Source organism: Caretta caretta, chromosome 17 (genome assembly GCF_965140235.1).
Source record: "Caretta caretta isolate rCarCar2 chromosome 17, rCarCar1.hap1, whole genome shotgun sequence".
In the NCBI taxonomy this organism is placed as follows: domain Eukaryota; kingdom Metazoa; phylum Chordata; order Testudines; family Cheloniidae; genus Caretta; species Caretta caretta.
The window spans coordinates 24,181,620-24,208,328 of record NC_134222.1 but is presented as its reverse complement, the minus strand read 5'-3'; the positions used below and the strand labels follow the sequence as shown (position 1 = coordinate 24,208,328).

Sequence of the window (26,709 nt, the reverse complement as noted above, 5' to 3'; positions counted from 1 at the left end):
GTTCTCCTTGCACACTCTGTCTCCTTATCAGATCGGTCTCTCCTCCCCTGCAGCTCCCAGTCTCCTTGCCCAGCCAGTCCTCATTCTCATGGGCTGGCCAAGAAATCAGATTCCCTAGGGAGGACCAGGAAGACTACTGGAGTAGTCCTGTTCTGTCGATTTGCTGCCCCCCCTCCCCCCACGCCCATCACCATTTTATTTCCCTTCCAGGATGCCCCCTCCATTTGGCTTGCTCTTATTTCTCCATGTGATACCTGGCAGACTGTTTCCCGTGTTCTCCCTGCCAGGTGGAAAAAGTCTGAGTCTGCAGGCTGACTAGGCAGGCTTGACCCTCTGTTTTTATGCTGGGACTGTTCTCATGACTTCTCTTGCACTGCAAAGGCTCTGCCAAGTCTGGAGCCTTCCCTTTGGGCATCTTGGGCAACCAGAGATGACATACCCCTTGAGTACTAGCTTGTGCTTGCTCATGTCACCTTGCATGCTCAGTTAGGTCTCTGATCTTGAACCAATCTTTGAAGAGTAAAACATCCTTTCCAGATCCAAGGTGACTTTCCATTTATCTGGATAATGCTCTCTCTCCATTCAAGGTTTTGGAAAGCCAGCATTAAAGTGTCTCAGTAATAAAGCCTCAGGCACTGAGCACTGGCCTCAGTGTTTATTGCTGTTCCTGAAGTTAGAGAGGCCAAGTCTTTTAAGTGACTGGGGACTTTGCTTGCCTAACGAGACACCTCCAGGAGGCCTGGTGTTCAGATGCTGGTGCTCGGCACTTTCCAGAGTTCAGGCCCCTTTTATGGTATCTTAAGTTTGGCACCCAAAAATCACACATCACTCTTGAAAATCATAGCCTGGGTGTTTAAGATGTTCGTGCTGGGACATTTCAGTGTTCTTTTGATTATTTTCTGCTCATAAACCTGTCTACCAAGTCTGCTCCTCTTTCCTGCTGGGTGCCCAGAAGTTGGAGCAGCCCTCAGTGAAAAGAAAGGGAGTAGGTAGGGACCTGCTCCGCCCATCTCTCCATTGGGGAACGGACAGAGTTCTTCTGCCCAATGTGTCGGGGAGAGACCATTCATTCCCAGTGTTCCCAGGAGAAGCAGTTTGCCCTTGAGATGGGTGCCACAGTGAGAGACTGGTTGCCCTGACAGAGGGCACTTGTGTTAGTGGTGACCCTGCGGAGATGAAGATGAAGCCAGATAACGAGGTTAATGGTCACAGGTGTGTAGGTTGCTGTGCTCTTGTTAACCTTACATGTGCTAATTCTTTTCTGGGCATGAGTTGTGCACACCCTGCAGTACCATTACTGTCTGCCTACAGCCTCTCTACTGGTTTTTCTCTTTGCCATAGGTGAGTCTGGAGGAAGATAGAGGGAGAAAACAGTTTGGATTTGAATTGAGAGATCTGGACCCAAGCCTTGTGATGATGGTGAGTACTTTCTCTAGTCTCTCTCTCTCTCTGTGCCTTTTGTTCATCTCTCTCTGCTCTCTTCAGAGCTTTACCCTCTCTCCCTGCAGTAGGTGGAAACTCCAGAGTCCATGCACCTACCTTCTGCATCTTAGATACAGCCAGTGTGGTTGCATCTGAGATGTTCCAAGCTGTGGCAATAGCATCTGAAGTAGAACCCAAACTGCTGGGGAATGGAGAATGAATTAAGTAGAAGAAAGGGATCAGAACAAGTATGTGCCATTGCTTGGTGGCATCTAAGTGAGAAGATAGTGTTGTCTGGCAGCAGTTGTGTGCTAGCCCTGGCCTCTGGCCACTAGAATTTTCCCACCTTCGACACTGGAGGGCTCTGGGATCCAAGAATTATGCAAGAGGCCCCTTGGCTTTTATTACAGACCTGGGAGTGGATGCTTAGGTTGCTGTGTTGCTTTGAGGAGTGATGATGTTACTCCAGAAAAGGTAAAAGTTGGTTTCCTTATCATTTTGAGATTGTATCATGGTGGGAGGACTTCCCTGCCATATGATTCCAGGTCGAAGAAGGATGTTAGCCCTAACAAAGGAGGAGTTGATTAGATTTTTTTTTTTTCTTTTTGAACTAAAAAAAAGATGAATGAGCATCCAAACTCTAAACCAAGACTGTAGGGAAGCTTATATGGAAAAAGAGGGGTGTGTATGTGTGTACACTCCCATCCGTGAGAGAGGCTGGACATGTATCAGAGCAGAAGTGTCTGTAGGGAGGCAGTCTGAGAGCTCTCAGACTATGTCTACACAGCCTGCAACAGCGAGCCTCCCAGCCTTGGTTGAAAGACTTGGGATTGCGGGGCTCACACTAGTGCCCTAAAACTAGCTGCGTAGACAGTGCTTTGAAGTTGTGGTTCGGCTGGGGCTTGGGCTTCATAGCCTAGGGAGAGAGGTGGGATTCTGAGCCCAAGCTGCAGCACAAAGCACCGTCTGTAAAGCTACTTTTAGAGAGCTAACGTGAGCCCTGCTAGCCCAAGTCTGTCAGCCTGGTCTGGGAGGTTTCTTGCCATGGGCTGAGTAACCATACTCCGTGTTTGAGACAGCATATTGATTTTAAAGGAAAATATCATTCCAGATGAACCGGATCAGTTTTTGATCAATGAGAAAAATAATTATTCAAGGGCAGATAATAAGATTGATTTTAGGAGAGTATATGGCACAGCACCTCTTGGAAACCTCACTGATTGGTTTGCTTAGAAATTTGCACCATCACATGTGTTGAAAACTGACTCATGGAAGTAAACAATGCCCTGTGGGCACCATGGTAGTTGTTCTTCAGTCTAGTCCGGTTAAAATTTTCATGAAAAGAAATATGTAGTTTTAATTCCAGCAGTTTAGGGCGTGGTTAGGGATCTCTTGCTCAAGCTGGTGAGCAGTTACTCACATGAGTTGCCCCACTGAAGTCAACGGGATTGCTTGTCTGAGTAACTGCTCAAAATATGAATAAGGTTGTTCAGTCTGGCCCTTATCTAGGTAAGGAACTATTTTAGTAGGGGTAACATTTTCAAAAGCAACTTTGACACTAAGGCGCCTAAGTCCCATTGACTTTCAATGAGACTCCAATGTCGCTTTTGAAAACATTACTCTAGGTCAGGAGTCCTCAAACTGGGGGTCGGGACCCTGCAGAGGATCACGAGGTTATTACATGGGGGGTCGTGAGCTGTCAGCCTCCACCCCAATCATAGAATCATAGACTATTAGGGTTGGAAGAGACCTCAGGAGGTCACCTAGTCCAATCCCCTGCTTAAAGCGGGACCAACACCAACTAAATCATCCCAGCTATGGCTTTGTCAAGCCAGGCCTTAAAAACCTCTAAGGATGGAGATTCCACCACCTCCGTAGGTAACCCATTCCAGTACTTCACCACCCTCCTAGTAAAAAAGTTTTTCCTAATATCCAATCTAAACCTCCCTCAATGCAACTTGAGACCATTACTCCTTGTTCTGTCATCTGCTACCACTGAGAACAGTCTAGAGCCATCCTCTTTGGAACCCCCTTTCAGGTAGTTGAAAGCAGCTATCAAATCCCTGCTCATTCTTCTCTTCCGCAGATTAAACAATCCCAGTTCCCTCAGCCTCTCCTCATAAGTCATGTGTTCCAGTCCCCGAATCATTTTTGTTGCCCTACGCTGGACTCTTTCCAGTTTTTCCACATCCTTCTTGTAGTGTAGTAGCCTTTTCCACTGAATGCATCCGATGAAGTGAGCTGCAGCTCACGAAAGCTTATGCTCAAATAAATTTGTTAGTCTCTAAGGTGCCACAACTACTCCTTTTCTTTTTGCGAATACAGACTAACATGGCTGCCACTCTGAAACCGATTCTTGTAGTGTGGGGCCCAAAACTGGACACAGTACTCCAGATGAGGCCTCACCAATGTCAAATAGAGGGGAACGATCACGTCCCTCGACCTGCTGGCAATGCCCCTACTTATACAGCCCAAAATGCCATTGGCCTTCTTGGCAACAAGGGCACACTGTTGACTCATATCCAGCTTCTCACCCACTGTAACCCCTAGGTCCTGTTCTGCAGAACTGCTGCTTAGCGAGTCGGTCCCTAGTCTGTAGCGGTGCATGGGATTCTTCCATCCTAAGTGCAGACTCTGCACTTGTCCTTGTTGAACCTCATCAGATTTCTTTTGGCCCAATCCTCAATTTCTCTAGGTTACTCTGGACCCTATCCCTACCCTCCAGCATATCTACCACTCCTCCCAGTTTAGTGTCATCTGCAAACTTGCTGAGGGTGCAATCCACGCCATCCTCCAGATCATTTATGAAGATATTGAAGAAAACCGGCCCCAGGACTGACCCTTGGGGCACTCCACTTGATACCAGCTGCCAACTAGACATGGAGCCATTGATCACTACCCGTTGAGCCCGACGATCTAGCCAACTTTCTATCCACCTTATAGTCCATTCATCCAGCCCATACTTCTTTAACTTGCTGGCAAGAATACTGTGGGAGACCATGTCAAAAGCTTTGCGAAAGTTAAGGAACAGCACGTCCACTGCTTTCCCCTCATCCACAGAGCCAGTTATCTCGTCATAGAAGGCAATTGGATTAGTCAGGCATGACTTGCCCTTGGTGAATCCATGCTGACTGTTCCTGATCGCTTTCCTCTCCTCTAAGTGCTTCAGAATTGATTCCTTGAGGACCTGCTCCATGATTTTTCCGGGGACTGAGGTGAGGCTGACTGGCCTGTTCCCAGGATCCTCCTTCTTCCCTCTTTTAAAGATGGGCACTACAGTAGCCTTTTTCCAGTTGTCCGGGACTTCCCCCGATTGCCATGAGTTTTCAAAGATAATGGCCAATGGCTCTGCAATCACATCCGCCAACTCCTTTAGCACTCTTGGGTGCAGCGCATCCGGCCCCATGGACTTGTGCTCCTCCAGCTTTTCTAAATAGTCCCGAACCACTTCTTTCACCCTCATGTTTTTCTCCCAGGGGATCCTGCCCATCAGTTCCCTGAGGGAGTCAAAGTCTGCTTTTCTGAAGTCCCGGGTCCATATTCTGCTGCTTTCCTTTCTTCCTTGTGTCAGGATCGTGAACTCGACCATCTCATGGTCACTGCCTCCCAGATTCCCATCCATTTTTGCTTCCCCTACTAATTCTTCTTGGTTTGTGAGCAGCAGGTCAAGAAGAGCTCCTCCCCTAGTTGGTTCCTCCAGCACTTGCACCAGGAAATTGTCCCCTTCACTTTCCAAAAACTTCCTGGATTGTCTGTGCAACGCTGTATTGCTCTCCCAGCAGATATCAGGGTGATTGAAGTCTCCCATGAGAACCAGGGCCTGCGATCTAGTAACTTCTGTGAGTTGCCGGAAGAAAGCCTCGTCCACCTCATCCCCCTGGTCCGGTGGTCTGTAGCAGACTCCCATCACGACATCACCCTTGTTGCTCACACTTCTAAACTTAATCCAGAGACTCTCAGGTTTTTCTGCAGTTTCATACCAGAGCTCTGAGCAGTCATACTGCTCCCTTACATACAGTGCAACTCCCCCACCTTTTCTGCCCTGCCTGTCCTTCCTGAACAGTTTATATCCATCCATGACAGTACTCCAGTCATGTGAGTTATCCCACCAAGTCTCTGTTATTCCAATCACATCACAATTCCTTGACTGTGCCAGGACGTCCAGTTCTCCCTGCTTGTTTCCCAGGCTTCTTCCATTTGTATAGAGGAACTTGAGAACTCCCTGATCATCCCTCTTTCTCAGTATGAGGCAGGAGCCCTGCCCTCTCGCGCACTCCTGCTCGTGCTTCCTCCCGGTATCCCACGTACCCACTTACCTCAGGGCTTTGGTCTCCTCCCTCCGGTGAACCTAGTTTAAAGCCCTCCTCACTAGGTTAGCTAGCCTGCTTGCAAAGATGCTCTTCCTTCTCTTCGTTAGGTGGAGTCCGTCTCTGCCTAGCACTTCTCCTTCTTGGAACACCGTCCCATGGTCAAGGAATCCAAAGCCTTCTCTCCGACACCACCTGCGTAGCCATTCGTTGACTTCCACGATTCGATGGTCTCTACGCAGGCCTTTTCCTTCCACGGGGAGGATGGACGAGAAGACCACTTGCACCTCAAACTCCTTTATCCTTCTTCCCAGAGTCTGCAGTGATCCGCTCAAGGTCATTCTTGGCAGTATCATTGGTGCCTATGTGGAGAAGCAGGAAGGGGTAGCGATCCGAGGCCTTGATGAGTCTCGGCAGTCTCTCCATCACATCGTGAATCCTAGCTCCTGGCAAGCAGCAGACTTCTCGGTTTTCCCAGTCAGGGAGGCAGATAGATGACTCAGTCCCCCTGAGGAGAGAGTCCCCGACCACCACCACCCACCTCCTTCTCTTGGGAGCGGTGGTCGTGGAACCCCCAACCCTCGGACAGTGCATCTCATGCCTTCCAATCGGCGGAGTCTCCTTCTGTTCCCTTCCCTTCCCTCAGATGTATCATCTAGTCCACTCTCCTCATTAGTACCTATGGAGAGGACATGAAAACGGTTGCTTACCTGTATCTGCGCCGGTGCATGAACGCTCCCCTTTCTTCTTCTGGAGGTCACATGCTGCCAGATTTCTTCACCGTCCTCCTATCCCCGCAGTGCAGCCTGCTCTGAATCTTCAGAATGTTGTCTGTAGAAGCATATCCTGACGTCTGTCCAGGAAATCTTCAGTTTCTCTTACGCAACGCAAATACCTGTTGCTCCAGACCTTGAACCTTCTCTTCCAATATGGAGACCAGCTTGCACTTTGTACAGACAAAGTCGCTTCTGTCCTGTGGAAGAAAGACAAACATGGCACATCCAGTGCAGGTCACAACAGTGGAACACTCCCCATCCATATTACTTTCCTTCTACGAGCTTCCTCAGGAGTTGTAGTAACTACTCAGAGAAGCCGGCAAGATGTAAGCGTCAGTGGGCTCTCCCCGGGCAAACTCCCGGGCAAACTCCCTGTTAGCCTCTCCGCTGTTCGCTGCTCAGCTGGTTCCCCCAACCCCGGTTTCCTCAACCCCAGTTCCCTCAACCTCTCCTCGTAAGTCATCTGCCCCAGCCCCCTGATCATTTTTGTTGCCCTCTGCTGGACGCTCTCCAATTTGTACACGTCCTTGCTGTAGTGGGGGGCCCAAAACTGGACGCAATACTCCAGATGTGGCCTCACCAGTGCCGAATAGAGGGGAATAATCATTTCCCTCGATCTACTAGCAATGCCTCTATTAATACAGCCCAATATGCCGTTGGCCTTCTTGGCAACGAGGGAACACTGCTGACTCATATTCAGCTTCTCGTTCACTGTAAACCTCAGGTTCTTTCCTGCAGAACTGCTGCTTAGCCAGTTGGTCCCCAGCCTGTAGCAGTGCATGGGATTCTTCCTTCCAAAGTGCAGGGCTCTGCACTTGTCCTTGTTGAACCTCATCAGATTTCTTTTGGCCCAATCCTCCAATTTCTCTAGGTTACTCTGGACCCTATCCCTACTCTCCAGCGTATCTACTTTTCCCCACAGCTTAGTGTCATCTGCGAACTTGCTGAGGGTGCAGTTAATCCCATCATCCAGATCATTGATAAAGGTCTTGGAGCTGGTTTTTTTCAACATCAATGCCTGGGGCACGCTACTTGATACCAGCTGCCAACTAGACATCAAGCTGTTGATCACTGCCCATTGAGCCCGACAATCTAGCCAGCTTTCTATCCACCTTATAGTCCATTCATGCAATCCATACTTTATAACTTGCTGGCAAGAGTACTGTGGGAGACCGTATTAAAAGCTTTGCTAAAGTCAAGAGATATCACATCCTCCACTTTCCCCATAGCCACAGAGCCAGTTATCTCATCATAGATGGCAATCAGGTTGGCCAGGCATGATTTGCTCTTGTTGAATCTATGTTGACTGTTCCTGATCACCTTCCTCTCCTCCAAGTGCTTCAAAATGGATTCCTTGGGGACCTGCTCCCTGATTTTGCCAGGGACTGAAGTGAGGCTGACCGGTCTGTGGTTCCCCGGGTTCTCTTTCGTCCCTTTTTTAAATATGGGAACTATATTTGCCTTTTTCCAATCGTCTGGCACCTCCCCCGATCGCCACAAATTTTCAAAGATAATGGCCAGTGGCTCTGCAATCACATCAGCCAACTCCCTCCGGATGCTTGGATGCGTTAGATCTGGACCCATGGTCTTGTGCATGCCCAGCTTTTCTAAACAGTCCTTAACCTGTTCTTACACCACTAAGGGCTGCTCACCTCCTCCCCATACTGTGCTGCCAAGTCAAGCAATCTAGGAGCTGACCTTGTCTGTGAAGACCGAGGCAAAAAAAGCATTGAGTACTTCAGCTTTTTCCACATCATCTGTCACTATGTTGCCTCCCCCATTCAGTAAGGGTCACACACTTTCTCTGTCCACCACCTTGTTGCTAACATACTTGTAGAAACCCTTCTTGTTACCCTTCACATCCCTTTCTAGCTGCAACTCCAATTGTGCCTTGGCCTTCCTGATTACACCCCTGCATGCTCTAACAATATTTTTATACTCCTCCCTAGGCACCTGTCCAAATTTCTACTTCTTGTAAGCTTCCTTCTTGAGTTTAAGCTCACCGAAGATTTCACTGTTAAGCCAGGCTGTCGCCTGCCATATTTGCTATCTTTCTGCACTTCGGAATGGTTTGTTCCTGTGCCCTCAGTAAGGCTTCTTTAAAATACAGCCAGCTCTCCTGGACTCCTTGCCCCCTCATATTAACTTCCCAAGGGATCCTGCCCATCAGTTCCCTAAGGGAGTCTAAGTCTGCTTTTCTGAAGTCCAGGGCCTGTATTTTCCAACTCTCCTTTCTTCCTTTTGTGAGGATCCTGAACTCAACCATTTCATGTTCACTGCTGCCTAGGTTGCCACCCACTTCTACTTCCCCTACGAATTCTACCCTAAACCCCGCTTTTGCCTCCAGCATTTATAATGGTGTTAAATATATTAAGTGTTGTTCATTTATAAGGGGGTGGGTCGCACTCAGAGGCTTGCTGTGTGAAAGGGGTCACCAGTACAAAAGTTTGAGAACCACTGCTCTAGGTAGGGATTCTAACAGTGGAACCTGAATTTTCTGCTGTAGTTAAAACAGAAAAAGATTTCTTTTGGAGCTCCCAGTTTTCACGTGATCATAAGGAAGTGTGGTGTGCAACCTATTATTTAAATCAGCTTCTGTACCAGATGATTGGAGGATAGCTAATATGTCACCAATTTTTAAAACGGGCTCCAGAGGCGATCCCGGCAATTACAGGCCAGTAAGCCTAACTTCAGTACCAGGCAAACAGTTTGAAACTAGAGTAAAGAATAGAATTACCAGACACATAGATGAACACAATTTGTTAGGGAAGAGTCAACATGGCTTTTGTAAAGGGAAATCGTGCCTCACCAGTCTATTAGAATTCTTTGAGGGGGGGGGGTCAACATACATGTGGACAAGGGTGATCCAGTGGATATAGTGTACTTTAGACTTTCAGAAAGTCTTTGACAAGGTCCCTCACCAAAGGCTCTTAAGCAAAGTAAGTTGTCATGGCATAAGAGGGAAGGTCCTCTCCTGGATTGCTAACTGGTTGAAAGATAGGAAACAAAGGGTAGAAATAAATGATCATAGAATCATAGTCAGTTTTCAGAATGGAGAGTGGTAAGTAGGGGGGAGGGATAGCTCAGTGGTTTGAGCATTGGCCTGCTAAACCCAGGGTTGTGAGTTCAATCCTTGAGGGGTCCATTTAGGGATCTGGGGCAAAAATTGGGGATTGGTCCTGCTTTGAGCAGGGGGGTGGACTAGATGACCTCCTGAGGTCCCTTCCAACCCTGAGATTCTATGATTCTACAAAATAGTGGTGTCCCCCAGGGGTCTGTCCTGGGACCAGTGATGTTCAACATATTCATACATGATCTGGAAAAAGGGGTAAACAGTGAGATGTCAAAATTTGCAGATGATACAGAACTACTCAAGGTAATTAAGTCCAAAGCAGACTGCCAAGTGTTACAAAGGGACCTCATTCAACTGGGTGACTGGGCAACAAAATGGCACATGAAAATCATTGTTGATAAATGCAAAGTAATGCACATTGGAAAAGATAATCCCAACTATATTTACAAAATGATGGGGTCTAAATGAGCTGTTACCATTCAAGAAAGAGATCTTGGAGTCACTGTGGATAGTTCTCTGAAAACATCCGCTCAATGTGGAGTGGCAGTCAAAAAAGCTAGCAAAGTTAGGAAAGAGATAAATAAGACTGAAAAAATCATAATGCCTCTATATAAATCAGGGGTTCTTAAACTGGGGGTCAAAAGGTTATTACAAGGGGGTCACAAGCTATCAACTTCCACCCTGAAACCCTGCTTTGCCTCCAAAATTTATAATAGTGTTAAATAAAAAAAAAAGTGTTTATAATTTATGGGGGGGGGGTGTCACACTCATAGGTTTGCCGTGTGAAAGGGGTCACCAATACAAAAGTTTGGGAAACACTGATCTAAATCCATAATATGCCCACACCTTGAATACTGTGTACAGTTCTGGTCACCCTATCTGAAAAAAGATATTGGAAAAGATACACAAAAGGGCAACAAAAATGATTTTGGGTATGGAACAGTTTCCAAACAAGGTGAGATTAAAAAGACTGGGACATTGAAGCTTGGAAAAAACATCACTGAATGGGGATACGACAGAAGTCTATACAATCATGACTGGTGTGGAGAAAGTGAATCAGGAAGTGTTGTTTACCGCTTCACAGAAGAACCAGGGGTCACCCAATGAAACTAGCAGGCAACAAGTTTAAAACAAACAAAAGGAAGCACTTCTTCACACAACACACAGTCAACCTGTGGAACTCATTGCTGGGCATGTTGTGAAGGCCAAAAGTAATATTGGATTCAAAATACTGTAGAATTAGGTAAGTTCCTGGAGGATAAGTCCATCAATGACTATTAGCTAAGATGATCAGGGATGCATCTCTGTGCTCTGAGTGTATGTAGTCTCTGTTCGCCAGAAGCTGGGAATGGACGACAGGGAATGGATCACTCGATTGCCTGTTCTGTTCATTCCCTCTGAAGCAACTGGCATCAGGCACTGTTGGAAGACAGGATACTGGGCTAGATGGACCTTATGTTTTCCAAGACCTGTAGCTTTTGTGCTAAAATGATTGGTCTCTGTCAAAAGCCAGATTGTCTAATTTATTTTGCTTTGGTTTATTTTAAGAAGGTTTGCACCAAATCCCCTCAGTCATTTTCAAGGTATCAAATACTTTTCCTGCATAAGAAAATTGGATTCCATTATTTTGAGGAGTTAGTTACAAAATGACTGAACTTTTGAAATTTCAAAAAACTTTTTTAAAATCAAGGTTAACATTTGAACATGTGACTCTACGCCCACACCATAGGGAATGTTGTCAGTAACATGTAAGGTGTTCATGGAACTATAGAGGCTGTGGATATGTGTGCACCTATAGCTATTTAATGCAGTAGCGAATTGCTTTTTAATGCAGTTGACAAGTTGTGCTGGTAAACTCCACAAGCCGTAAGGCTCCAGAGCACTACCACTGATTGTTTGACTCCTGGTGATGAATCCGGCAGAGTTTGTTAATCAAAAGCTGAATCACCTTTCTATCAAGGTGATTGAACTTTGCAGGTAGACCTTGTTGTTAATAAAACCCAAGTAACTGCAGACCTACTAGCTTATGAGCTTTGTTGGCAAAACCTGTGGCAGTGAGTTCTGAATAACACCAGATATTTCTACTCCTTTAAAAATCTTTTTAGAAAAATCTGCAAAAACTGCAGTGCTAAGATTCCACAATTGCAAGAAATCGGGAAATGCAAAATTACATTTCCAGCAAATTGCACTTGACATATGTAGTGTTTTTTTCCCTATTTTTCTTATTATACATGTGTCTTAATCTATTATCCTCTCTCCTTAAGTATGAACTGCAAAAAATAAATATAAAATGTTACATTAATGCAAGAGTGAGCTGTCTTGTTGGGCTGAACACTATTCAGAGCTATACTCTCAAGAAACATCGCCAGCAAATCAATGGACCAAATACCAATTCTACAGGTCATACCAGAGCTAGATGTGGTGCCCACTGTAAAAGAGCTAAGCAAGACAATTGATTTGCTATCAAGAGGCAAGGCCCCTGGAAAAGATGGCATCCCAGTGGAAATTCTCAAGTGCAGGTGCGACGGGATGGACTGTCCCCGCACTGGGACTAAGAGGGTTAACCCTTCCCTCCTAGCAGAGGAAGCCACGCCCCCTGAGGCTCTGCTGGGCGTGCTCCGACTGGAGGTCAGGTATAAAAGCCTGCAGAGCTGCTCAGTCAGGGCTGGCGGCCGAGGAAGAAGGACGCTCAGCGGAGGCTCCAGCCCAGGAGCGTTACAGCCCTTACCGGGGAGAGCTGAAGAGCCAAGAACCTGGACCGGAGGCTCGCAGCTATCGGAACCCCAGGAAGCGTCTAGTGCTGAGAGCCCTGGAGACCCTGATGCCACAGGGACTACGGCGACCGGAGGACTGGTAGGAAGAGACCCAGGAAAGGTAGAAGAGTGGTACCTCCCACTACTATGAGGTCAACGTGTTTCGGTCGGATTCCCCGCTGACCCTGTGGTGGATCACTCTGCCCCAACAGGGCCCTGGGTTGGAGCCCAGTGAAGGCAGGTGGGCCCGGGCTCCCCTACCAGGAGTCACTGCCCCCCCTCTTTTTTTTTTCTTGAGACGACATAATTTCCTGACCCCTTGCTTGCCTCAGGATTTAGAGGGACCCAGGCCATTGGGCCATACTGCTCTAGGAGTGTACTATATGGACTCCAGCTGCTGGGCCGCGCTATCCCACTAGGGGGAGAGAGTTTAGGGGGACTCTGGCCATTGAGAGACACTGTACGGACTACCGGAGGGGTAGTAGAACAGACGTAGGCGCAGAAAGGTGGGGTTACCCCTCGCCCCCTCCCAGATCAAAGGGGTGGATGATGTACAAAACTCGCCACATGTGGTGGAGAATGTGGGCATCGACCAGGGCCTGATAGAAGGACCCACATATACAGAATGGAGACTGACAAGCTCCTGAAATGGCTGCTGGAAAACCTGCAGCAACAGGCTGTACAACAACAGCAACAGCAGACGCAGTTGTTACAGCAACTGGGTACCCAACCACAACTGTAGGCAACAAAGCAACAAGAATCACAGCAACAGCTGGTGCAGAAGTTGGCTGCCCAACAGCAAGTGAGTCAAGATCGACTCTGTCAACAGGTGGCGACCTTGTTGAATACGGCATCTAGTCCCCCCACAGCCCAGACGGAGGAGCACCTGGGGATGGCTTTGGGGGACTGTCAGTGCGGCTGACAAAGATGGGGCCAGGGGACGACCCCGAGGCTGCCTTAGTGACTTTTGAATGGGTAGCTACTGCCACTCAATGGCCCCCTGAGCATTGGGCCACTATTATAGCCCCGTATTGAACAGGACCAGTGCAGGCCGCTTACCGCAATCTCGACCCACAGAGGCGCTGCAATATGAGACGGTTAAGGCCGCCATCCTAGACCAGGCAGGCATCAATCCAGAGATGTACCGGCAGAGGCTACGTCGGGAGAAATATCCACCAGGAGCCAGGCTGCGGGCAGTAGGCCAGAAGGTCCACGACCTCTGTTGGAGGTGGCTAGGGCCTGAGCGCCGTACTAGTTGCCAGATGGCTGAGGCTGTAGCGTTGGAGCAGTTCCTCCGGATCCTTCCCATTGGGGAGGAAGGAGTGGGTGCAGCGACACCGGCCGAGGGCCCTCGCGGAGGCTACATCCCTTGCCGAAGACTACATGGCGGCAGAGCCAGAGGAGTGAGCAGATCGTAAGACAAGGACTTCAGGAGGGGGATACTGACCCCCAGAAGGGGCGGTGCATAAGACTAGCAAGGGAAGTCCCTCTTTGTCCTCCCAACAGATGGGCTCTCCGACAACCCTCAAGGCCCAAGGTCCCTTGGGGGTGCGCCTGTCCCAGGGCCAAGAGGAACCATCAGGTGCATCAAGTCTCCCGCAAGGCACCCTACCCACGGAGGGGAATCAGAATAGATTCTACCAGTGCGGACAAATGGGGCACTTCAGGAGAGAGTGCCCCTACATGGACTGTAATTATGGACAGGTCCTGACAGCGGACCAACGAGCCCGGAAGGATGGGCCACCAAAGATTGTGATCTTGGTGCGAGTAGAGGGAACCCCAACCTTAGCACTGGTGAAATCGGGGTACAGTCAGACCGTCATCCGCATGGGACTGGTAGAGTACTCCCATCCCCTCAGGGCACCGATACAGTTACAATGTATACATGGGGACGTGACGTCTTACCCCACCATTTGGGTGCAACCGGAGGCCGCCCAACAGGAGGCACGTTGCTTAGTGGGGGTGGCTCCTAGATTAGCGTATCCCGTGGTGTTGGGGCACGACTGGTTGGGTTTTGCTGACCTTATATGGGGGTGGAGCGGAAAGCCTGAGAAGAGGAAGAGAGCCCGCTATGGGAGGCAGGGTTTATTAGGCCAACCCGGGCCATAGGACCCCTTAGAGGGGACGTCGAGAGGTCCCAAAGTAGACGAAGGGAGTCAGGCCCCGACCGACGGTCCGACGGGAAGGGATGAGTTGGCTGGATATTGATGGAGATTTCCTGGAGGAACAGAGAGGGGACCCGAGCCTTAGCCAAACCTGGGAGCAGGCAGCCAGCCGGGCTGGAGAGGCCCGTCCTTGGCAGTGTCAGCCCCAAGGCCCCCATTTTGAAATCCACAAAGACTTACTTTATCGGGTGGCCCAGGAGCGAGAAACACAAGTCAAGGTGTGCCAATTGTTGGTCCCACGGAGGTTCCAAAGAGGACTACTCCGTCTGGCTCACTCAGTCCCCTGGGCAGGACATTTGGGGCGAGAAAAGACCTTACTAATAGTAGCCCAATGATTTTTATGGCCAGGCATACACCAAGAGGTCTGGGATTACTGTCCCTCTTTCCTGGAATGCCAGAAGGCCAGCCCGAAGGGGTACCAAGGGCCCCCCTTGTACCTTTACCAGTGATTGGCACTCCTTTTGAGCGGATTGGCCTCAACCTGGTGGAGCCCCTGGAGAAAAGTAGCTCAGGCCATAGATACATCTTGGCTGTAGTAGACTATGCGACTCGGTATCCTGAGGCAGTACCATTACACAAACAGCCATGGTCCCCATCATCATCAACGAGCTATTGCAGATATTTTCCCACTTGGGGTTGCCATGAGAGAGATTGACAGACCAGGGCACCAATGGAACCTCCAAGTTGATGGCAGAACTCTACCGATTATTGAACATCCGTGCCCTTAAGACCTCCGTCTACCATCCCCAAATGGACGGGTTGTTGGAACACTTTAATGGGACCCTGAAGAGATGCTACAGAAATTCGTGGGGGACGACCCCCGCCAGTGGGACAAGTTCCTGCCAGTGCTCGTCTTCACCATACATGAGGTGCCACAAGCTTCCACCGGGTTCTCCCCATTCGAGCTCCTCTACGGGAGACAACCCTGGGGGATCTTAGACCTCCTGAAAGAAACCTGGAAGGAGCAAGAGACCCGCGTCAGAGGTTCAGTCCAGTATATCTTCCATTTGAGGGAGCGGCTTCGGGAACTGGGCACCCTGGCCAGGGAGAACAACGGGAAGTGACTTATTTAGGCTGTATGGTAGGGCGAGGAAAATTACACCCCATGGTAGATAAGGTACAGGCTTTGAGGGACTACCCCACCCCTAAGTCCAAAAAAACAAGTATGGCAGTTCTTATGGCTGGCAGGATATAATAGGCGGTTTGTCCCTAATTTCTCGACACTGGCCGCCCCCTTGACAGACCTAACGAAGAAAACACAGCCCCAGAAGGTCCAATGGACGGAAGAATGTGAGAACGCTTTTCATGCACTCTGACACCAGCTGACCCAGGAGCCCGTGTTAACCCAACCCAACTTTACGAAGCTCTTCATTCTCCAGACGGACGCATCAGGAGTGGTATAGGAGCTGTATTGTCACAAGAGGTAGAGAGGGAAGACCACCCCACGTGAGACGCACTACTCTACCATAGAATGGGAGGCCCTCGCAGTTAAGTGTGCAGTCGACACGCTGCGGTATTACTTGTTGGCCAACTCCTCCTTAGTGAGTGATCACGCCCCCCCTTCGCTGGATCAACAGCATGAAAGAGATGAATGACTGGATCATGCGGTGGTATTTGTGCCTCCAGCCATATTCCTTTCAAGTGCTGAATAGGCCAGATAAGGCAGATAATGCAGACTTTTTCTCCCGGGCGGGCAAAGAGGAAGACTGGGAGGGGGAAACCCTGACCACCGTTCTAAGGGGGAGGGTGTTTGAGGGGGCGGACCGTCCCCGCACTGGTACTGAGAGGGTTAACCCTTCTGTCCTAGCAAAGGAAGACACGCCCCTGAGGCTCTGCTGGGCATGCTCCAACTGGAAGTCAGGTATAAAAGGCTGCAGAGCTGCTCAGTCAGTCAGTTTAGGGGGACTCTGGCCATTGAGACACACCGTACAGACTACTGGAGGGGTAGTAGAACAGACGTAGGCGCAGAAAGGTGGGTTTACCCCCTCGCACTTCCCTGCCCCCCCAGATCAAAGGGGTGAATGAGGTACAAACCCCGCAACAGCGGGAAAGACAGCCTATTACTATATGTTCATCAGCTGTTACTTAAATGCTGGAAAGAGAGAGGTACCACGAGAGATGCACGATGCAAACATGATGCAAAGTGATGACTTTGTATAAAAATAAAGGCGAAAACTGCCACTGCAACAACTACAGGGTATCTTGTTACTCAGTGTAGCAGGAAAAGGTTTCAGAAAAGTCATCTTAGTGCACCTACAACAGCTGGCAGATTGTGTCTACCCTGAATCACAGTGCTGATTCAGGGCTAGAAGAGCAACTATAAACATGATATTTCTCTGCGTCAACTCCAAGAAAAGTGCAGAGAGCAAAACCAACTATTGTACATCACCTTTGTGGACCTAGCCAAAGCATTCGACACAGTCAGCAGAGCAGGTCTATTTGCAATACTAGAAAAGATAGGATGCCCACCAACCCTGTTAAGTCTTATACATTCATTCCACAACATGAGAGCAACTGTCCAGTTTGACGGGTCCACTTCGAACAGATTTGAGATGAAAAGTGGAGTGAAGCATGGATGTGTTCTTGCCCCTACACTTTTGGAATCTTCTTCTCAGTACTCTTGAGCTGTGCATTTAAGGACATGAAAGATGGAGCCCATCTCCACACAATATCCGATGGGGAAATTCTTCAACCTGTCCGACTTAAGTCAAAGACCAAAGTAAAACAGGTGCTAATCAGGGAACTTCTATTCGCTGATGATGCTGCCCACGTAGCTCACAATGAAGATCTACTACAAGAACTCATGTACTGCCTTTCAATGCCTGTCAGGCATTTGCTGTCACCATAGTATCAAGAAAACGGTTGTATTAGGACAGGGGATTCCACAAGATCTTTCAATTACCTTAAATGCAAACCAGTTAGACATAGTCCAAACATTGTTATTTAGGTTCTACAGTGACCATCAACCTCTCACTGGATGAAGAACTAAATGTTTGCATTGGAAAGGCTGCCACCACGTTTATCACATTAACTAACTCAAGCAATTCAAAGCTTACCATCAAGACCAAAATGTTAGTATACCAAGCTTGAGTCCCCAGCACTCTCATGTATGGTTGGGAAACATGGACAACTTATGCTCTTCAGGAGAAAAGGTTAAACAGTTTCCACCTACTTTGTTTATGCCACATACTCAACACCAAATGGCAGGATAAAGTCACCAATGCAGAGGTTCTTTGAAGGGCAGATTTACCAAGTGTGACAGCCCTGCTCAAGCGAAGACAACTGCGCTGGCTAGGCCATCTGAGTAGGTTGGAAGACGGATGCATACCTAAGGGCATGCTATAAGGGGAGCTATCAGAGGGAACAAGAACAACAGGTCGTCCCAAGCTTCACTATAAAGACAGATACAAGCGAGATATGAAGGAATTTGGAATTGATCCTGACTGACGGGAAAACTTGGCAAGTGATCGTGGCAAGTGGCGCAATCCTCTCCATCAGGGTATCAAAGTCCATGGCAGAAGCTGGCTCCTACAGCTTGAAGAGGAGCCCGTAGGAAGCAAGCAGCTCCTAACCAAAATACAGACATTTGCAATAACTGCCAAAGATCATGCAAATCTCTGATTGGACTAGTCAGGTACATCATAGGCTGCAGTGCCCACCATCTCTTGCAGACGAAAGGATGCCAACAAAGGAGCTGTAAATTTGAAGTCACTAAAGTCAGGAAATGAAAAATGTAAAGCTCTCTTGGAGCAGTGGTAACTCTGCTGCTTTACACTTATGCAATAGTTTGGGTTCCTAATGTGGCTGTTAAGTGTATTCCACGGTCTTGCAGGGAACCTAGTTTCTCCATCGATAAGATTGACACTAGCTTTCTATTAGAAGTATGATTTTTACACTTGCATCTATATTGTTCCGAATATCAGCAAAACTAAACCAAGCCACTTCAATTTTCACAAGTCATCTTAGGTTAGGGTGGATTTTTTCTGGAAAATTTGACTCTAAACCAGGAGTCAGCAACCTTTTAGAAGTGGCGTGCGGAGTCTTCATTTATTCCCTTTAAGGTTTTGCGTGCCAATAATACATTTTAACGTTTTTTAGAAGGTCTCTCTCTAAGTCTATATATTATATAACTAAACTATTGTATGTAAACAAGGTTTTCAGAATGTTTAAGAAGCTTCATTTAAAATTTAAATTAAAATGCTGATCTTACGCCGCCGGTCCGCTCAGCCCGTTGCCAGCCTGGGGTTCCGTTCACCTAGGCTGGCAGCAGGTTGAGCCGGGCTGGTGGCCGGGACCCCAGACTGGCAGTGGGCTGAGCGGCTCAGCCCGCTGCCACTCAGCCCGCTGCTGGTCTGGGGTTCTGTCTGCCGGCTCCAGCCAGCCAAGGTCCCGGCTGCTGGCCCCGCTCAGCCCGCTGCCGGTCTGGAGTCTCCGCCCTGTCCACATAGAGTAGGGTACCTACCTTATGCCTGGTTTTAGCCCATTCTCTTCCTCTCTCTGCACTGAGATGAGGGTGGGAGTGTGCTGAGCACAGGGCTGGGGGTGGGGTGAGGGAGCAGGTTGGGGTGCAGGGTCTGGCCGGGAGCTAGAATGAGGGAGGGGGCTCAGGGTTGGGGCAGGAGGTTTGAGTGTGGAGCAGTTACCTGGGCAGCTCCCATTTGGTGTGAGAGGTGCAGGTGCTAATGTGGGGTGTGTGTGCAGGAGCTCCTGTTTGGTGCTGAGGGTGGGAATTGGGATGTGGGGGGTGCAAGAGTGAGGGCATGAGGTGTGGGGGGGCTGAGTATGTGTGGGGGGTGCAGGGGTCAGGGCAGAGGGTTGGGGGTGTGGGCTATGGACGTGGGGGTGCTCCCAGTCCTCTGCCCTGAGTGGCTCACAGCAGGGGGCTGGAGGGGATATGCCCTGATTCCACCCCCTTCCCCAAGGTCCCCGGAGCAGAGAGCGCGCTGCGACTCCACTTTTACCTCTCCCACTTGTAGCAAGAGCCGTCAGCTGATCGGCCGCAGGGAGGGAGAGAAGGAGGGGCAGGAACCCAGCAAGCTGGGGGAAGAGGCGGCGGGAGGGGGAAGCTTGCCTGCCGTGCAAGGAGAGAGCGGGGGGGTAGAAAAGATCAGGCCGGGCCAGGCAGGATTTAGTTGGGGATTGGTCCTGCTTTGAGCAGGAGGTTGGACTAGATGACCTTCTGAGGTCCCTTCCAACCCTGATATTCTGTGATTTAGTGGCATGCTGCTATCTGCCCTGGTCCGTAAAGACAGCAGCATGCCATTAAAAATTGGCTCACCTGCCGTGTTTGGCATGCGTGCCATAGGTTGCCGACCCCTGCTCTAAACAATATGAGAGGGGAGGCTTCTTAAAAGGTTTTTCACTTTCTATATCGGTTGTGGGGTTTTGTGTTTTTTTTGTTTTTTTGGTTTTTTTTTTTTTGGCTCATCATATCCAAGTTTTCTGCTGAATCCTCATGTCATCCTTGACCTTCATGCAGGACTGAAGAGAATTCAGTTTTTCCTTGAACCTCAGCTAATTTAGAAATTTTTTTTACAATCTCTTCCCCAGTCTCAACTCAGGCATCAATGGTAAATCTTTGTGAATATTGCCGCTTACCAGAAGGGTCTCCTACACCCATGCAACTTGCCGATAAAGAAACTTCCTCCTCCATTAGTGCAACCAGCAGGGCCCCCAAAAGCTTTCAGAGAAAGGTAAAAAATGACTTGCCATTGGCCCCCGGGCTTGCACAAATGCAGGAACATGGGCTTCCTGTTCGCCTGGTCACCTGGGGGAAGCTGGTCTGGTGGGTGGGAGTGTGGGACAGCTGAAGAACTTCCCAGGGCTTAGTCTTTCCACTTGACTACTGAAAGAGGCTCTGTACCTCTGCCCAGTTCCCTGAACTGTGGACTACATTTCCACACCTCATTTGTGCAGCAGGCTCAATCCCTGTTCCTCTCTCCCTTGCTCTCCGCTGCTTGTTCCACCAGACCTATGGAACCTTGACCAGCAGCATGGGAATGGGGGCATGGAGTCTTTGCCAAAATCCTGGTGCCAGTCCTACTGTCCTCTTTGCCACACAGGCCCTCCGTAACTAGCTGTCAGGTCCAGAGTGTGGGCAACCTGGCCAAGGGATTAGCATTTGGTGTGGGCTGGAGCCAGGAACAAATGACTGGGAATCAGGCTGGCTTGGAACTTCATGAGATCAGAACAGAGACACAAATTGGAGGGCAGGGATCAAGAGTCAGGCTGAGTCAAGATAACAGGAGGTCAGGATCAAAAGTCAAGAATAGGTAAACACCACACCAGTAGTCCGAGGCAGGGTGAGTTGTATGGTCAACTTCCTGTTTCCTCCACTGGCTTAAATAGGAGCTGTGGCCCAATTAGCCATGGAGCTCTCCCAGTCAGAGTGTATGGGCCAGGGCTTGTGCCCCAGTTGGATTTCATGGACCCTGGTCCCAGCTGCTGATTGTGAGCCGCCAGGTGGAGAATTGGAGTGAGGTGGCTCCCAGAAACCTCACAGACCTGGGTTCAAGACCCAAAGGGTCTGACATTGTCTCATGAGACTGAAGCCTGGCTAGGAGTTTTACATTGCAGTGTAGTAAAACACTTAAGATTTAAGGAGCATTTTAATTGTGATAACTTTATCATGTTTTGATTTCTACATATTTTTAATTTGCAGCGTTAGTGTAGCATCAGTTCAGGTTTCTGCAGTGAATTTTCTTCTTTTTCACAGAAAATAAATCCTGTTGCACAAGGAGGCTGTGCTGAACTCCACAGGTCAATGACCAACCCACACAGCCTAACATGATACTGTCACAGCCCCACAAGGCTGTGGCAGACATATTGGTGTGGGCCCAGAGGGTTATGCACTTCAGACAGCCAGCTACGTATCTGCAAGAGCTGGGCATCGAATTTTCATCCCTTAAAACTTTGGAAGATTAAATCTATTTTTGAATCTGCCTGGTGACTTTTCCTGTTGAAGGTTCTGGCCCCAACAAAGAACTGTGACCTGTTAAAGTGCAAACACTGGCCCTCATGCTTTTCCTGCTCTAAATTTTTGTGTATACTCTCATCACTGGAAAAATAGCTGAATAGGTTTATCTCTAACTTTAAAACTCGGCATTTGTCCTGTGCCTGCACATGGTGAGTTTCAGTAAAAAAGGAGATTATGAGCAGGTGAAAGTGGGTTATAATGAAAATGCCTGGACCCATACAGTGCTAGCAGCAACACAAATTATAATGACAGGTTTCAGAGTAACAGCCGTGTTAGTCTGTATTCGCAAAAAGAAAAGGAGTACTTGTGGCACCTTAGAGACTAACCAATTTATTTGAGCATGAGCTTTCGTGAGCTACAGCTCACTTCATCGGATGCATACCGTGGAAACTGCAGCAGACTTTATATACACACAGAGAATATGAAACAATACCTCCTCCCACCCCACTGTCCTGCTGGTAATAGCTTATCTAAAGTCATCATCAAGTTGGGCCATTTCCAGCACAAACCTGGATTTGTGCTGGAAATGGCCCAACTTGATGATGACTTTAGATAAGCTATTACCAGCAGGACAGTGGGGTGGGAGGAGGTATTGTTTCATATTCTCTGTGTGTATATAAAGTCTGCTGCAGTTTCCACGGTATGCATCCGATGAAGTGAGCTGTAGCTCACGAAAGCTCATGCTCAAATAAATTGGTTAGTCTCTAAGGTGCCACAAGTACTCCTTTTCTTTTTACAAATTATAATAGTAAAGGTAAACCTCATTAGAGGAGATGGCAGATTGGATATTGAAGTCAGCATTAGAATAGCAAGAATGAAAGAGTCTTCCTTTAACAATCTAGGCTAGTGTAAACAGCATAGAATCATAGAATATCAGGGTTGGAAGGGACCCCAGAAGGTCATCTAGTCCAACCCCCTGCTCGAAGCAGGACCAATTCCCAGTTAAATCATCCCAGCCAGGGCTTTGTCAAGCCTGACCTTAAAAACCTCTAAGGAAGGAGATTCTACCACCTCCCTAGGTAACGCATTCCAGTGTTTCACCACCCTCTTAGTGAAAAAGTTTTTCCTAATATCCAATCTAAACCTCCCCCACTGCAACTTGAGACCATTACTCCTCGTTCTGTCATCTGCTACCATTGAGAACAGTCTAGAGCCATCCTCTTTGGAACCCCCTTTCAGGTAGTTGAAAGCAGCTATCAAATCCCCCCTCATTCTTCTCTTCTGCAGGCTAAACAATCCCAGCTCCCTCAGCCTCTCCTCATAACTCATGTGTTCCAGACCCCTAATCATTTTTGTTGCCCTTCGCTGGACTCTCTCCAATTTATCCACATCCTTCTTGAAGTGTGGGGCCCAAAACTGGACACAGTACTCCAGATGAGGCCTCACCAATGTCGAATAGAGGGGAACGATCACGTCCCTCGATCTGCTCGCTATGCCCCTACTTATACATCCCAAAATGCCATTGGCCTTCTTGGCAACAAGGGCACACTGCTGACTCATATCCAGCTTCTCGTCCACTGTCACCCCTAGGTCCTTTTCCGCAGAACTGCTGCCTAGCCATTCGGTCCCTAGTCTGTAGCGGTGCATTGGATTCTTCCATCCTAAGTGCAGGACCCTGCACTTATCCTTATTGAACCTCATCAGATTTCTTTTGGCCCAATCCTCCAATTTGTCTAGGTCCTTCTGTATCCTATCCCTGCCCTCCAGTGTATCTACCACTCCTCCCAGTTTAGTATCATCCGCAAATTTGCTGAGAGTGCAATCCACACCATCCTCCAGATCATTTATGAAGATATTGAACAAAACCGGCCCCAGGACCGACCCTTGGGGCACTCCACTTGATACCAGCTGCCAACTAGACATGGAGCCATTGATCACTACCCGTTGAGCCCGACAATCTAGCCAGCTTTCTAGCCACCTTATAGTGCATTCATCCAGCCCATACTTCCTTAACTTGCTGACAAGAATACTGTGGGAGACCGTGTCAAAAGCTTTGCTAAAGTCAAGAAACAATACATCCACTGCTTTCCCTTCATCCACAGAACCAGTAATCTCATCATAAAAGGCGATTAGATTAGTCAGGCATGACCTTCCCTTGGTGAATCCATGCTGACTGTTCCTGATCACTTTCCTCTCATGCAAGTGCTTCAGGATTGATTCTTTGAGGACCTGCTCCATGATTTTTCCAGGGACTGAGGTGAGGCTGACTGGCCTGTAGTTCCCAGGATCCTCCTTCTTCCCTTTTTTAAAGATTGGCACTACATTAGCCTTTTTCCAGTCATCCGGGACTTCCCCCGTTCGCCACGAGTTTTCAAAGATAATGGCCAATGGCTCTGCAATCACAGCCGCCAATTCCTTCAGCACTCTCGGATGCAACTCGTCCAGCCCCATGGACTTGTGCACGTCCAGCTTTTCTAAATAGTCCCTAACCACCTCTATCTCCACAGAGGGCTGGCCATCTCTTCCCCATTTTGTGATGCCCAGCGCAGCAGTCTGGGAGCTGACCTTGTTCGTGAAGACAGAGGCAAAAAAAGCATTGAGTACATTAGCTTTTTCCACATCCTCTGTCACTAGGTTGCCTCCCTCATTCAGTAAGGGGCCCACACTTTCCTTGGCTTTCTTCTTGTTGCCAACATACCTGAAGAAACCCTTCTTGTTACTCTTGACATCTCTTGCTAGCTGCAGCTCCAGGTGCGATTTGGCCCTCCTGATATCATTCCTACATGCCCGAGCAATATTTTTATACTCTTCCCTGGTCATATGTCCAACCTTCCACTTCTTGTAAGCTTCTTTTTTATGTTTAAGATCCGCTAGGATTTCACCATTAAGCCAAGCTGGTCGCCTGCCATATTTACTATTCTTTCGACTCATTGGGATGGTTTGTCCCTGTAACCTCAACAGGGATTCCTTGAAATACAGCCAGCTCTCCTGGACTCCTTTCCCCTTCAAGTTAGTCCCCCAGGGGATCCTGGCCATCCGTTCCCTGAGGAAGTCGAAGTCTGCTTTCCTGAAGTCCAGGGTCCGTATCGTGCTGCTTACCTTTCTTCCCTGCGTCAGGATCCTGAACTCAGCCAACTCATGGTCACTGCCTCCCAGATTCCCATCCACTTTTGCTTCCCCCACTAATTCTACCCGGTTTGTGAGCAGCAGGTCAAGAAAAGCGCCCCCCCCAGTTGGCTCCTCTAGCACTTGCGCCAGGAAATTGTCCCCTACGCTTTCCAAAAACTTCCTGGATTCAAGCATGTTCTTGAATCCTCAGATGAGACTAAATTGGGAGGAATTTCAAACAGCAGTGAGGACAGAAAAATACAAATGGATGTGGAGGGAGTAGGAATGTGGCCACAAAGTAACAAAATGAGATTGGAAAAAAAATTTTAAGGGAAAATAATCCAAACCATACAAAATCAATGGGAGGGAAATAAGATAGAAAGCAGTAATGCTGAAAGAAACCAGCTGTAGAGGTATTAGGGATAGTAAATCAGATAGGAGTTTGAATGTAAGCAGACTGGCTAACCTAGTGAGGAGAGCTTTAAACTAGGTTAACTGGGGGAAGGAGAACAAAGCCCTGGGGTCAGTGTGGAAGTGGGATACCAGGAGGAAGCATGAATAGGAGAGCGGAAGAGTGGAGGACTCCTGCCTCATACTGAGAAAGCAGGACGATCAGCGAGTTATCTTAGGTGCCTATACACAAATGCAAGAAGCCTGGGAAACAAGCAGGGAGAACTGGAAGTCCTGGCACAGTCAAGGAATTATGATGTGATTGAAATAAGAGAGACTTGGTGGGATAACTGACATGACTGGAGAACTGTCATGGATGGATATAAACCTGTTCAGGAAGGACAGGCAGGGCAGAAAAGGTGGGGGAGTTGCATTGTATGTAAGGGAGCAGTATGACTGCTCAGAGCTCCGGTATGAAACTGCAGAAAAACCTGAGTCTCTGGATTAAGCTTAGAAGCGTGAGCAAAAAGGGTGATGTCGTGGTGGGAGTCTGCTATAGACCACCAGACCAGGGGGATGAGGTGGACGAAGCTTTCTTCCGGCAACTCATGGAAGTTACTAGATCGCACACCCTGGTTCTCATGGGAGACTTCAATCGCCCTAATATCTGCTGGGAGAGCAATACAGCAGTGCACAGAGAATCCAGGAAGTTTTTGGAAAGTGAAGGGGACAATTTCCTGGTGCAAGTGCTGGAGGAACCAACTAGGGGAGGAGCTCTTCTTGACCCGCTGCTCACAAACCAAGAAGAATTAGTAGGGGAAGCAAAAATGGATGGGAATCTGGGAGGCAGTGACCATGAGATGGTCGAGTTCAGGATCCTGACACAAGGAAGAAAGGAAAGCAGCAGAATATGGACCCGGGACTTCAGAAAAGCAGACTTTGACTCCCTCAGGGAACTGATGGGCAGGATCCCCTGGGAGAATAACATGAGGGGGAAAGGAGTCCAGGAGAGCTGGCTGTATTTTAAAGAATCCTTACTGAGGTTGTAGGAACAAGCCATCCTGATGTGTAGAAAGAATAGTAAATATGGCAGGCGACCAGCTTGGCTTCACAGTGAAATCCTTGCTGATCTTAAACACAAAAAAGAAGCTTACAAGAAGTGGAAGATTGGACAAATGACCAGGGAAGAGTTTAAAAATATTGCTCGGGCATGCAGGAGTGAAATCAGGAAGGCCAAATCACACCTGGAGTTGCCCCACACTACAAGAAGGATGTGGAAAAATTGAAAAGCGTCCAGTGGAGGGCAACAAAAATGATTAGGGGACTGGAACACATGACTTATGAGGAGAGGCTGAGGGAACTGGGATTGTTTAATCTGCAGAAGAGAAGAATGAGGGGGGATTTGATAGCTGCTTTCAGCTACCTGAAAGGGGGTTCCAAAGAGGATGGCTCTAGACTGTTCTCAGTGGTGGCAGATGACAGAACAAGGAGTAATGGTCTCAAGTTGCAGTGGGGGAGGTTTAGGATGGATTTTTTTCACTAGGAGGGTGGTGAAGCACTGGAATGGGTTACTTAGGGAGGTGGTAGAATCTCCTTCCTTTGAGGTTTTCAAAGTCAGGCTTGACAAAGCCCTTGCTGGGATGATTTTAGTTGGGGATTGGTCCTGCTTTGAGAAGGGGGTTGGACTAGATGTCCTCCTGAGGTCCTTTCCAACCCTGATATTCTATGAGTACCTGCAGAGTGATTATGTCTCAGAGCAGGTAGATGGCAAATCCCTCTTTGCATGGTTCTAATGACAC

At 48.4% G+C, this 26,709-nt stretch overlaps 1 protein-coding gene across 7 annotated transcripts in view; it reads left to right on the top strand.

Moving 5' to 3' along the window:
- MTMR4 (myotubularin related protein 4) overlaps positions 1–26,709 on the top strand; it is a 133,634-nt gene that overhangs the window by 47,337 nt on the left and 59,588 nt on the right. For all 7 annotated transcript variants that reach the window (XM_048823880.2, XM_048823877.2, XM_048823881.2 and 4 more), the window contains one exon: positions 1,342–1,419. In XM_048823880.2, coding sequence (XP_048679837.2) covers positions 1,414–1,419 — 6 coding nt within the window. In that variant the 5' untranslated portion in view covers positions 1,342–1,413. The remainder of the gene's footprint in view (positions 1–1,341; positions 1,420–26,709) is intronic.